General features: G+C 48.1%; 2 protein-coding genes across 5 annotated transcripts in view; one reads left to right on the forward strand and one right to left on the reverse strand.

Annotated features, from left to right (window-relative positions):
* Window positions 1-12260, reverse strand: part of LOC119442614 (potassium/sodium hyperpolarization-activated cyclic nucleotide-gated channel 2) — a 411864-nt gene that overhangs the window by 258646 nt on the left and 140958 nt on the right. The window lies entirely within an intron of this gene.
* The window catches only part of LOC119442615 (unconventional myosin-Ie), a 356792-nt gene that overhangs the window by 18578 nt on the left and 325954 nt on the right, over window positions 1-12260 (forward strand). For both annotated transcript variants that reach the window (XM_049662263.1, XM_037707556.2), the window contains exon 2: window positions 6170-6295. In XM_049662263.1, coding sequence (XP_049518220.1) covers window positions 6170-6295 — 126 coding nt within the window. The remainder of the gene's footprint in view (window positions 1-6169; window positions 6296-12260) is intronic.

Consider the following 12260-nt stretch of genomic DNA (forward strand, 5'->3'; position numbering starts at 1 on the left):
ATGGAAAATAGCGATGGAGTCAGTGAGCACCCCCTATGAGATGGTCGCAGTTCCTGATTTATTCACAATACTTTATGAATGTGTAATAAAGGCAACGCATGCAATTTTTGAGTCGTAGGTACAAAATTAAACTCTGGGCTTTAACGTCCAGAAACTGCACCACTGTGGGTTCTGAGGAACGCCGTAGTGGGAGACTGCATGTGGCTTTGTTTTGACCGCCTTGGATTTTTTAACGGGCACCAAAGCACGGAACACGAGCGTTTTCGCATTCCATCCCCATAGGAATGCGGTCGGCGCAGCCGGGAAACGAACCCGAGACCTCGTGCTTAACATCACAACACCATAGCTACTAAGCCATCGAGTATACGTACATAACGTATAGTGCCCATGTATACTATATACGGGACTGAAAATGGGGTTATACGTGATAGTACAGAATTATTTCGCGATTCTGGTTAAAATACAAGAAGGCCGTTACGAAGAAAATGAAATGCTCAGTATAGTCAACGATGCATTGTGTTCGATAGCTCTCAGTACGTAGCGAAGAAATCAGAAACTTTATGACTGTTTTCTACATAGAGCAAACAACATACACATCACGTCTCTGCAAGCGCTATTCGACGCGTGTTTTGAAGTACAGCCTATATATATAGTGGGCATTGCGTACCGCAAGTTTGCAAGAGCGACACGCCGACAATTCCGAAGTCCTTTCATCCGGTACCGGCGTGGTGCCATTGTTTTCGATCCGGACTGCTTGTTGACATGGCAGATATGGCACGCGCAGCGCTGTTACTATTTTTTTCCTCTTTATCTCTTTCTGTGCTTCTTCTGTCACGTCTGCCTTCTCTGCAGCGTCCTAAATAAACTCGTTGTTGCCACGGGAGCAGCGTTGTCGTGTTTCGCTATGCAGAAATAAACTCTGCAGAGGTGACCACGCGCGTGCCGTGCCAAATCTGCCGCACTCGTGGTTTCGCCGTGGAAATAACAGCGCACGCTTGCAGTTTTTTCCGCCGACACGAGTCGACGTCCAGGTGATCGTATGGCAGCCCGTCTTTCGCACGTGTGGGCTCGTTTTCGGCGCATGCACTCACCACCGCCCGTGGAAAAACAATACGGCGCGATATCGGCGTACAACAGAAAAATCGTATACATATAGAAATCATGAGCGGTAAACGCGCTTACTAATCAAAGGTTTGTTTCTCGGTAACAGACTTCGCGTGCACCACCGCCAGCTGACCGACCTCGATCGTGAAGCCCAATCGCACTGTCGTTTGTGGTTTGTGCGTGGGTGGCGTGTTAAATGCACATATATATAGGCAGTGCTCCGCGGCGGCATTTTTCTCCGTGTTTCTGCCTGCTGTTTTGCAGGCCGCTCGAGAACTACAATGTCTGCGCCGCTATATATATGGTGCGACGCATGGCGAGAGCGCTTCGAGAAGAAAGTGCGTTTGCCTGCATAATTATTACATCCCGTCTTAATAAGGGTTGCTCTCTTGTTTGGATAGCATACCGAAGTGCGCGAGCGCATTTCTTTCTTTCCTATACTTATTGCGCGCGGTGCACCGCTTGCGAGCTCGCCCTATATCGACCTGGGTAGGGGACAACGCAAAGCCAGCGTATTGAAACCTTTCTTGGGCCGGACGTGCCTTTCTCCCTTTTATACAACGATCGATGCGCCGACTTGCGCAAACAACGGCAAAAGAAAGAAAGAAAGAAAGAAAGAAAGAAACAGACGGTGAACCTGGGCTGCTGCCACGGCGTTCCGTTCCTGCTGGCAATGCTGCCGTGTTGCTTGCTCTATGCGTTTGGAGCAGCGAGATCTATGGCTGAATCGGCCGAGCTCTTCGTTCATGTGCGCTTTATTTTCATTTTCCTTGATACACTTTATTCTTATCAGAATCCGGGCTTTTCTCTTTAGCTTGTTAAATATGCCGGGTGAATTCCGTTGATGGTATCCGTTGTAGAAACGATCAGTGTTAGCGGTTGTGTTCAGAGCGGCTGTCATCTTGAGCTGTTTTAGCGCAGCTTCGCGCGACAAGTTAAAGCTCAGATGAAAAGAAAGAAAAAGAAAGGTACAGTCGTTGAGGCATGACACATGTGGCGCGACGTGATGCCCGACATCCGACGTATTCGACGCGTCGGAAAGATATTTTCTCCGACTGATGGGGGAATTGTTTGGAAACGTCTGGGATGGGAGGGCGTTTTGGATGCGGTCGTAGTTACGGACTAGTACGCTTGATCTGACACCAAATCGTATACCGTGTGGCACCTGTTTTACTTTTATAACTTTAGGACCGTGCTCACTGCTTCATGAGCTACCAGACACTGCTCAAACGATGGCGGTCGGACAGCAGTGACGTCAGCGTATTGTCTGGGCAGCAAGCTAATTAGGATCCAGCGCAAACAAAACAATAAAGACACGAAAGAAATAAAAATGAAAGTGAAAGCCCAGCGAGTAATTGGCGTGGCAGTAATGGTCCTGTTTGTCGACAGTTTTCTTCGTGTCCTTGTTCTGCTTGTGCTGGATTCTTATAGACCGGGATGAAACCGCTTGCCTGCTGCATTATCCTTCCGGGAAACGGTTCATGCAGTATCAGAAGAGAAATCGCTGAGCGACTTAGCAGAATGGAAAGATAATGTAGGTGCCTAAGGAAACGCGGTATACCCATCGCATGCATTACGTGCTTTTTAACGGGCAACCTCTTTGAATAACAGAAGAAACGCCTCTGTTCGGCGTGTACGCGTAACGGTGGCTTGCGTTATCAACAAAGCTCTTTTCGACGCTCGCATCCATTCGCTTCGTCTATAATGCCGCCATTACAGTAGAGAACGGAAGTATACCGTCGTGACAGCTTAAATACTCGTATAACGAATAACCGCTTTTATCACAAGTCACGACTGGATCTAAACTATTGTTCGCATGCACCTTGTTCGCGGAAGCCGGCCGCATGGCTTCATGTGGCGCCGACCCACAATATATTGAGGCAGTTGTAGCTTTGCACGAGCAACGAAAGTCGTTCTGTCGAAGAGAGTCCTGCTTTGTGCTTCGTGGGTGGCCCGATTCGTCCCCGTTTTCCTCGCTCCATTGTTCCTTGCAAAGAAGCGATTGCGGTTGTTGGCCATGTAAAAATAAAAGGTTGACGCTTTGGAGCCCTTAAAGGGCAACTGCACCGAAATAGTTATACGCGTAAATACGTCTAGTTGTATATATTACATTAAAGCAATACTATAGCAAAGTTGCAGTGCTGGTAATTGCCTGATTTTCTCATTACCCTCAACTTGCATTGTACCTAAGCAACCGACGCGTGCACCTGGGGCTAAGCGGATGTGACGTAAATCCCGACAAGTAGCCTCCGAGAAGTCTCAGCCGCGAGCGCCCCCGAATCTCGGGGGTCATGCCGAGGAGCCGGGCTGGTTGGCAAAGTTCTGGGTTATGCGCCACTTCCGATGAGCGGTAATGGTGGCATTTTCTTTTATTTAAAGCGAAGCTTTTGTTGTCTCTTCCTTCGATGTTTCCACTACTACTGCTTCTGCTGCTGTCTTCCGCGCCGCGTCGGGAGGTGGGTCAGAGCGTGCACATACATGGCAGGAGCGTGGCAGAGAGGAAAGGCGATGCGAGAAACTCGGCTGGACCTTTCCATCGCGTCGCATATGAACAGTGCCCTCTTTAGCTCCCTGGGCCTCGCCACAAAACCCGCTTGAACAGCTGTAATTATCCGTGATCCCCCGCAAAAGGATTGCAGGAACTGCAACCTTTACTTTTCTACTAACGTGCAACAGTCCTGAAGGGATGTAGATAGAATTGAAGAGTGGCAGTAGAGAGAGGAGGTAGAGTATGGGCAGAACCGACGCAGTCACGAAGCGAGTGAGTGACAGCCTTGCCTCTCTTCGCTCGCAGTTTGCATACTTAGGGGGAGGGCGGGTGAGGGAAAATATGTGATGAGAAGGCGAGGAAATACTACTACTAGACAAGGCAGTGGCTGCGGACAAATTGAATAAATTTAAGTTCAAGGTACGGTACGTTTTTGCTATTTCTGAAAAAAGTCGCAGTTTCGCCCGAAAGGCGAAGCATCAATTGCGATAGCAAATTAGTAGAGCGCTATACGCAGTAAGGATTGTAGTTTTATCGGCTGCATAAACTTGTACACATTCGCTTCTAACTGAATTAACAAGCATGGTGTCAACGCGCACAAGCAAACATGAATAGATCACACTCGATGACTGCAGACAACTACTGTTAAAACGCTGGCGTGAGCAAGCGCGGTTGCAGTAGCTAGCGAAGGTTCGTGCGGTCTATCGCTTCAGCGGAAACTGAACGGTGAAAGCACAGCGCCCATACAAAGGTAAGAGCCGTGTGGAGATCACTTTCAAGATATGGTGCGCGCGACAGCCCACAGCCGCGCAAAGTACAAGTACGCAGTTGTTGCCGGATTGGAAGCCGCACCCCCTCCCTCTCGCGCTGCCTTCCCGCTTTCCTCCTTTCGCGTGGGAGATTGATTCGCCAGTTCCCCTTGCGCCCGGTCGCAAGATGCGCATTTGGTGCCACAGCTAAACGTCGCCTTCCCTCCCTCCCTCCCTTCCATCCCCCACGGCCTTTCGCACGGCGGAAGACGCCGCGTTTGCTCTCCGCCGTTTGTTCGCTTTCAATGAAATCGCGCGCCCCTCGCGCGCTTTCACTCGCACATACAGCATACGGCGCGCGGCGACAATTTTATCGCCCTTGGACTTTATACGGAATCTCACGGCGACGACGACGGCGACGCCGACGGCAGAAATCCGCTTGGAGTGTACATCGCAATAAAATAAACACCATGCAAATTTGTGAAGCGGACAACTGACGCACGGCGTGCAGGCGCAAAGTCGAATTATAGAACAACGTAGCGTTTAGGCGACACTACCGAACCGCTCGCACGTCAAATCAACGCTTTTGTGCCCGCCGCGGTAGCTTTGCGGTTATGGCATTGCTCGAGGTCGCGGGTTCGATTCCTACCGTGCCAGCCGCATTTCGACGGGGGCGAAATACAAGAACGTTTTTGTAATTAGATTTAGGTGCACGTTAAATAACCCCAGGGGGTCAAAATTAATCCGGAGTCCGCCACTGTGGCGTGCCTCCTAATCCGAATATTGTTTTGGTGGTGCATGCAAGGTAACGTTTGATATCAACTCACCACTTTCGTATCGGACTAGACGCTGAAGAAATTAAACATTCGCGGTCAACATTCGCTGACATCGATTCCCACAGCGTGTGGAATCCGCTTTTTTTTTTTTTTTTTTTTTTTTTTTTTTTTTTTTTTTTTTTTTTACAGCGAACCTGTTAGCCTCTAGTTTGTCGGGAGGTTTCGTGGACTCGATCTGTACTCACCCAGAAACAGTACTGCCACCTATTGGCCGCGGCCAGTCAGACAGACCTCAAACGGCAGCTAGAAATGGGCTTTGTCTTTGAGTTCCCGCGTAACAGAATTATGTTTTCTCGTATATTCGAGAAAGCTATCGTGTCTGCAGCGTGCGTGTAAGGCGTACTTTACGAATTGTCTGCCACAATTTACTTTGATAAATTCAATTCGTTCAGTAAGGCACTTGCGCTTGACAGACGTCCTAGACGAATGAGGATGCATGCTGCACTTCCTCACACGTGCATGCGTGCGTGACGTACGTCCCTTGTGGTGGCGGTGCTTGTCTAACGTTGTCTAATGTCGGCAACAGCTTCGCTGTTCATCCGCTTTCACAGGGTGCAATGGAGGTGGTTGTTTGTTCACTAACGTTTACTTTGCGAGCTTTTCGTGACGCATTCGCTCGTGTTTCAAACTGAAAATTTTGCGCGCAGGCACCTTTACGTCAACTTTATCTGAAAATATAATTTTTTACGCGGTCCAAAATTTTGTTGCCGTTGTACCCTTCAAGTGTTCCGTAACCACGCGATGAAGGAACCCGTCAAGGTTGCCGACCTTTTATTTTGACGTGGCCGTTTACCGCAATGTCTTCGTTGTGACTAGTATTCTGTCTGTACGGAGTTTCGTCGAACGCCTGACTCCATTGTTTGATGTAGCACTAGAAAGATTACGACCCGAGTCTAACCCGATGTTTGATCGCGCACCGGCTACCGCGCACTTGCCGTATGGCGCTCATAGCTCTTTTTTCTTTCCTTTCGTTTTTTTTTCTCTCTCCTCAGGTGTACCACTGGCAGAGCCAGCAGTACCGCACCAGCGGTGTGGACGACATGGTGCTCCTAACCAAGATCTCCGAGGAGGCCATCGTCGAAAACCTACGGAAGCGATACATGGACGACCAGATATTCGTATCCTTTACTTTTCCTTTCTTTTTTTTTTGCGATCAAAGACATATAGTGAGACATTTTTGTGGTTTGGCTGTAAAATTTGTTGTCGGAAGTGGCGCCGACGAGTTGCAAATTTGACTGTATACAAGTACTTCACCCGAGTAATATAGCAGTGACAAGTTGTAAAAGGCATATACCGTTTCCGTAGGTCTATTTGTTATACAGGCATGTGCCTTTAAAAACAACAAATGTTTACTAGGATGTTCCCTATACTTCTCAGTCGGTGACAGCGCAAGCAGTCTCCGAACTTTTGACCCGTGCAGCTTTCTTGTCCCAGTGTTTCCAGATACGGTGAGACATCCTAATTTGGTTTCTGAAATTTGGCTTCGCCGTATGGCCGAAAGATAAGGTTTCGGCTCTTCAATGCCTGAGCCTCGTTTTACGGAATGGTTGCATGTCGTTACTCAATCGCGCGTTTCCCCAATAAACGTGCGGTTAACGTGCAAAAGGAGCGTTGAGTCGGTAATTCACTTCTGGCCCGATCGCTCGTGCTTTTAAGTATTCTCTGCGACATGTGTTCATCAAGTATGCTCGGAATGTTACGCAACTGCATCGATAGTGCTCTTTCTTTTAAATTATCTATCTTTTTTTTTTACCACGTGTTCATTTGCGGGACGCTAGCCGCCATCTTTGTGCACTTTGTAATATTCTATCTGACATTGTTACAAGGGCTTCCTTGGGCAAAATAATAACATAATTACACAAAAATATGCATGTATTGTTGACTGTGAACATTCATTTTTTTTCTATTAGCTTCCTATCTTTTACCTAAGTTTACTTTCAGGTCGTGTTTCCCTATAGCCTAGACAAAATCAATGATGTGACCATGTAACATTACGGCAGAGTAGCATGCTGCTCGAAGGAAAAAAAAAAAGATGTATATAGTGATTTTCTTTATTTTGGAGAGAAAAAGAAGACGCGGGCAAGCACATGATAAAATCGTGACGTGCAGTCGCGCATACAGTCTCCTTTCTCCAGCAATCACGGTTCCATGAAAACTTGATCGTTCTCTTTCTTGTTTTATTTTGCGGGTCATGCCGGTTTAGAGAGTGTACGAATGGAAAACACAGATCGATCGCAGCCAACCAACGATGTTGCTTCCAGACCGAACGGTTTATTATTTGCTCCTCCGTCGTCCTTTACCTCTGCCTCAGCTTAACATTTGCTTCGAGGCAAGGAGGCCTGACCGAAATCACGGAGCTTCCGCAACAAACATAAGGGTAGTGGCAGTTTGCTTTTTTGCAACCATCGATCACATCGGGAGGATTGCTTCTTATCGTGTCCTATACTTCTCCTGTCCTATACGCACAAGTATCGGGAGCTGCTGAGCGTTGTTACTGTAAGTATCTGAGCGGTGCTTTCCATGTTTACATTGCGAGGCGGCCGTTGCGCGAACAGCTCAAGTGTACGTGCTAGAGGAATCCACTCGCTACAGAGTGTTTATTTAGAATGTGCAGCAAAACTGCGATCTTCCTTGCGGGCGGCCAGATCGTTCCTGCGCACCGCACCCCCCCCCCCCCCCCCCCCCCCCTTTTGTCTGCCGGTTATAAGCGTGACAGCGGGTGCGGTTGCGCAGAAACGATATTTCTCTCTCGCGCGCGCATGCTAGCGTACACGGATTCGTTATTTCAGAACTTGCGTAATCGGGCCTTTCTTCCTCTAGAAGGTATACATAATCAGTAGGGACCACTCTTGTCAAGGAGCGTTGCGACAGTGGGTCTTGCGACCAGAAGGGCACACGGAGAGCTTTATGTAGGATGGTCAGCGTGGAAAGCAGAATGTGCGGCACTTCGTCGTTCGATAGAGCCTGCGTTGGACAAGAGAGTTCGTTGTTTTCGTGGAGGGAGCGTGTCGCCATCCGTGGAGTGTGCCTACCCCAGTTATTTCGATGCGGCATAAGCACCTTGTGCAGTTGAGGAGCAACACGTGTATATCTAATGCGAGTGTACAGAGAGCGTGGATTCATCCGTTCGTCCACCTGCTCAACCATTCGCTACACGCTTTGTCAGCCGGAGCAAAAACAGATGATGATGATGATGATTATGATGATGATGATAATAATAATAATAATAATAATAATAATAATAATAATAATAATAATAATAATAATAATAATAATAAGGTAAGGGGGTTTCAATTAGGTGCAGATTGATAGAGTGAATGTAATCAAGCAGGTATTCTTTCCTGAAGGAGAAGAGGCTTTATTGGTGGCCTGATTTTCAGGGCTCTCGGATCAACATCATCTGCCTTCAGTTTGATTTTAGCTAAATTTATTATTACGCGAAGTGGGGCAGACCAGCGTAACATGCTCAGTGCAATTACAGGCAAGCGGCGAGAAATATCTAAGAACACGATGAATACGTTTACATAATACTTTATACTTACCTCACGCGAGAAGCACTGATGCGATTATGTATACACTGAAAATGTGTTGCGTACAAGGGTTCCTAAAATAAGAAATAGAGAGAGAGAGAGAGAGAGAGAGAGAGAGAAATAAAAGGAACCGGTTTTTTCTAAGGCGCACGTGGGTTGCACGGCAAGGGTGGAGAGTTGCGGAGGGGAGGGTGGATTGAAGAAAGCGTGGCTCATGTCTCGGCGAGGCATCGACTCGCGGAAAAGACGGTGAGATCTCCTGTTTGCCTATGTACAGCTGGCCTGACGATACTGTGATTGGTAGAAAACCTATCAGCTCTGACTCCGCAATCCCTCACTGTCAATGCCTCACGAGCTCGTGTAAGGGGCGTTGGACAAGTGGAAGCACTGCCGGACATTCATGTTGATGCGTAGTGGCTTCATGGAACCGCGTAACGCGCATACGATGTTCCTTACGCCGCTCTGCATCTGCGTAGCTGCTGTCGCTCGTTACGTAACAACGGAATTCCGTACCGCGCCAGACATAAACAAGCTATTGCACTCTCGTCGTCATGGCAAGTGTTCTTCGGAACAGAGACAGCTCTATCCCGGTCTTTCTCGAACCCTCGTAATGTTTGGCGAGTGCAAACAGTTCTAGGTGTCTCAACTGATTTCGGCTACCGTCCTGTGAGCTTTGAATGCACACGGCAGATATAGAGACAAATAAAAGGAATGGAAACGAAGGGAGGTTTACCGAACTTGTGTACATTTGGTTTCTTTGCACGTGGGGAATCAAGGGAGTGGTGGAAAGGACTGGAGAAACAGAGTGGGAGGCGCCACTTCAGAGAATTCAGCGTACTCTAGAGAGGGTGCACAGTATGGAAAGTGTGCACAGGAAAACCGTCTTTCGCCTAGAAGTCCACCTAACATTTTTGCACTCATCCACCAGAAAATGATCTAGATAGCTGAAAGACAGGCGTAGCTGGCGTTTGAAACTAGTGTTCTGTCACGAGTGACGAAGAAACGGCAAACGAGGTGCTGTTCCATTTACATTCCATTCGCGCGTGATATCGACGGAAAGCCTAAGATATAGGGAATCGGTCATTGTGACTGTACTAAGACGCTTGCTCTGAAGATTGGGCTTGTGTTAGTCGTCGAACGTTGCAACGCATGACTACTGTCTTATTTCGAAACACACAAATCATGAGCAGGTTATTTTATGATCCTGTAAAGATAAATTATGGCTCCACTGAAGCGTGCATACATATTTGTTTTAACGTGATAGCTTTAAGGGCCCCGTGTCGCAAAAAATCCGGCGTCGGTGTCGGCTTCGGCGTAAGCATCTGCGTCTGTGGCATCCGTGGTGGAGAAATTCATCCCGAACCACCCAGACAGACCACACAGGCCCTCCGCGTGGTGCAAGGGATTAGTGAACAAAAAATTGAATTTCTCAAAGTAAAATCCGTCAGAAAAATCGTAAAGTACGACTTAACTACAACTTACAGACATGATAGCGTCGGATTGTAATTTGAATATAGCATAAAAAAACTGATAAGCAGCCGGAGATCTTTGAATGCTATCGCGTTCCACTCTTAAAGGCGAAGCTTAAGAAGCGTCCTCTAATTATGATGGTGCGCGGTTCAAGCAAGCAACGCTTACGCAACAATTTTTATTACATCACAAAGAGTACAAAGTTATTATCCCTAATTATACATTGTACTCTTCAGTAGTAACTGCTTTCTAAGGGTGGAGTAAGAACCAAAGACCCCCGCAATATTTCCTGCTTAGCGATTACTCTGATCAGTTTCTTTTCTTTCATTTTTTTTTGCCGTGAGGTAAACTCTTGAACCAGGAGTTATGAAGGGGTTTTAACTGAGGAATGATAATTACGAAATTCGTGCCGATTCGCCTCACATGTTATCGATATGTAGGCTTAGATATTACAAGTACCTCAGGACAAAGTAGCACAATATTGGTGTGATGTCCTTGCCCTCCGATTTTTGTAAAGCATCATATCTTATATATTTAGGGCATTTAAGTAACTTTACACTTTTCGAGGGCTAGTTACCTGTGTACACACGATTACGGGTCGCCGCACTCATAAGCCCACTGGCCCATTTTCATACTGAAGTCCGAGTGAGAGTCCGAGTGAAACCAAGGGGCTGTGAAGTCTGTGCCCTAGTGAGTGTAGGTGATCCCGAGCTGACGCGAGTCCGAGTTGGAAGCTCAACTATATACTCCGAGTAAGGAGTAGGAGTGAGCTTTGTTTACTTAGCCGACCTATCACGGGTGACTTGATAGAGCCGCTGAATGTATCTGAAATCCGACTCGGTAGCGTTCAGTACAGCGCGCTCTTTCCCCATACGAAAGTGCGAGTAAAAACCCACAACAGTATAGGGTAAGGAGATCACTCGTCAAACTCGCTCGCCCACTCATTAAGCGCAACGCTTCATTTCCGCATGACGACGTGTCCCAGCCGAAACCAAGAGAAAGAAAGGCGACAAGAACAGAACAAAAGCCTGGAAAAGCAGGAACTCGTCAGGCGTATATAAGAAACGCGCCTTGTTCGTTCTCTTTCTGTTCCGCCTCGAAACAAAGAGAGCGACGACCGGTCGCATATCACTCTCGCACCCACCGAGGCCTCGTTCGCCCACATTAGCCGAGTACACTGCTCCGCTAATATTGAAACGCTCGAGCCCTTGGGCTGCTTTCTTGATGCGCTGCATTGACTCCTCGCCCCTAGCCCACGCAAAGTCGGGACAGTGCACAACAAGCGTTTACGCACGCGCTTCACCCACGCTTGTTTCGAGGGTGTCGCACCTTGCACGTCTCGTTTTTTCTTTTCTTTATTTTTTTTAAGAACTCGCTCGTTTGCGTCCGACGTCGCCTACGCGTAGACTCGGCAGAAGTTTTCACGGTCGAATTCGAATAAAAAACGACAAGGAACTGCGGTCGAAGAAGAAAAAGACGGCCACCGCCAGCGGCGGCAAGCACCAGCGACTGCGGCAGAAACTAATGGTGCTTCAAGAAAGAGAGAGCGAAGGGTAGAAAATAACGAGAGACGAGGAAAGAGAAAGAAAGCGTTCGCAAGTCCGTTTGCATACGCGCCTCTCTGTGCGCACGCGACTTCGAAGACTCTCGGAGACAAATTGCCCGGCGCACTCGAACGATTCTGCCTTTTCCGCGTCGACCGTCCTTTTATCTTTCTCTGTCTCGTCTTACTGCTCGGTGCGCGATCTTGGTCGTCTGGCGTTCGTGCCGCAGGGATACGCCGTATACCGGTCTCTGTACGGCGCGACAATACACGGCAAAAACAAGAAGAAGGACGCATATGCACGTGGAACATCGCTACGCGCAGTGCTCAGGATGCGACGTTACGGAGAGATGGAGAGAAAGTGGTTTTGTACGACAGGCTTCGTCCGCCCGGCCTGGAATGAGCTGGAAAGGAGTACGAGAAGGCTCCGTGTCTGTCGTTCCCGACTACAGGATGGGGGCTGTACGTCTCGGGAGCACGCCAAGCACGTCACACTGTCGCACTATGCGGCGGCGGCTGGCTTTGCGAGTCTTCTTTTTT

Source organism: Dermacentor silvarum, chromosome 2 (assembly GCF_013339745.2).
Source record: "Dermacentor silvarum isolate Dsil-2018 chromosome 2, BIME_Dsil_1.4, whole genome shotgun sequence".
Classification (NCBI taxonomy): Eukaryota; Metazoa; Arthropoda; class Arachnida; order Ixodida; family Ixodidae; genus Dermacentor; species Dermacentor silvarum.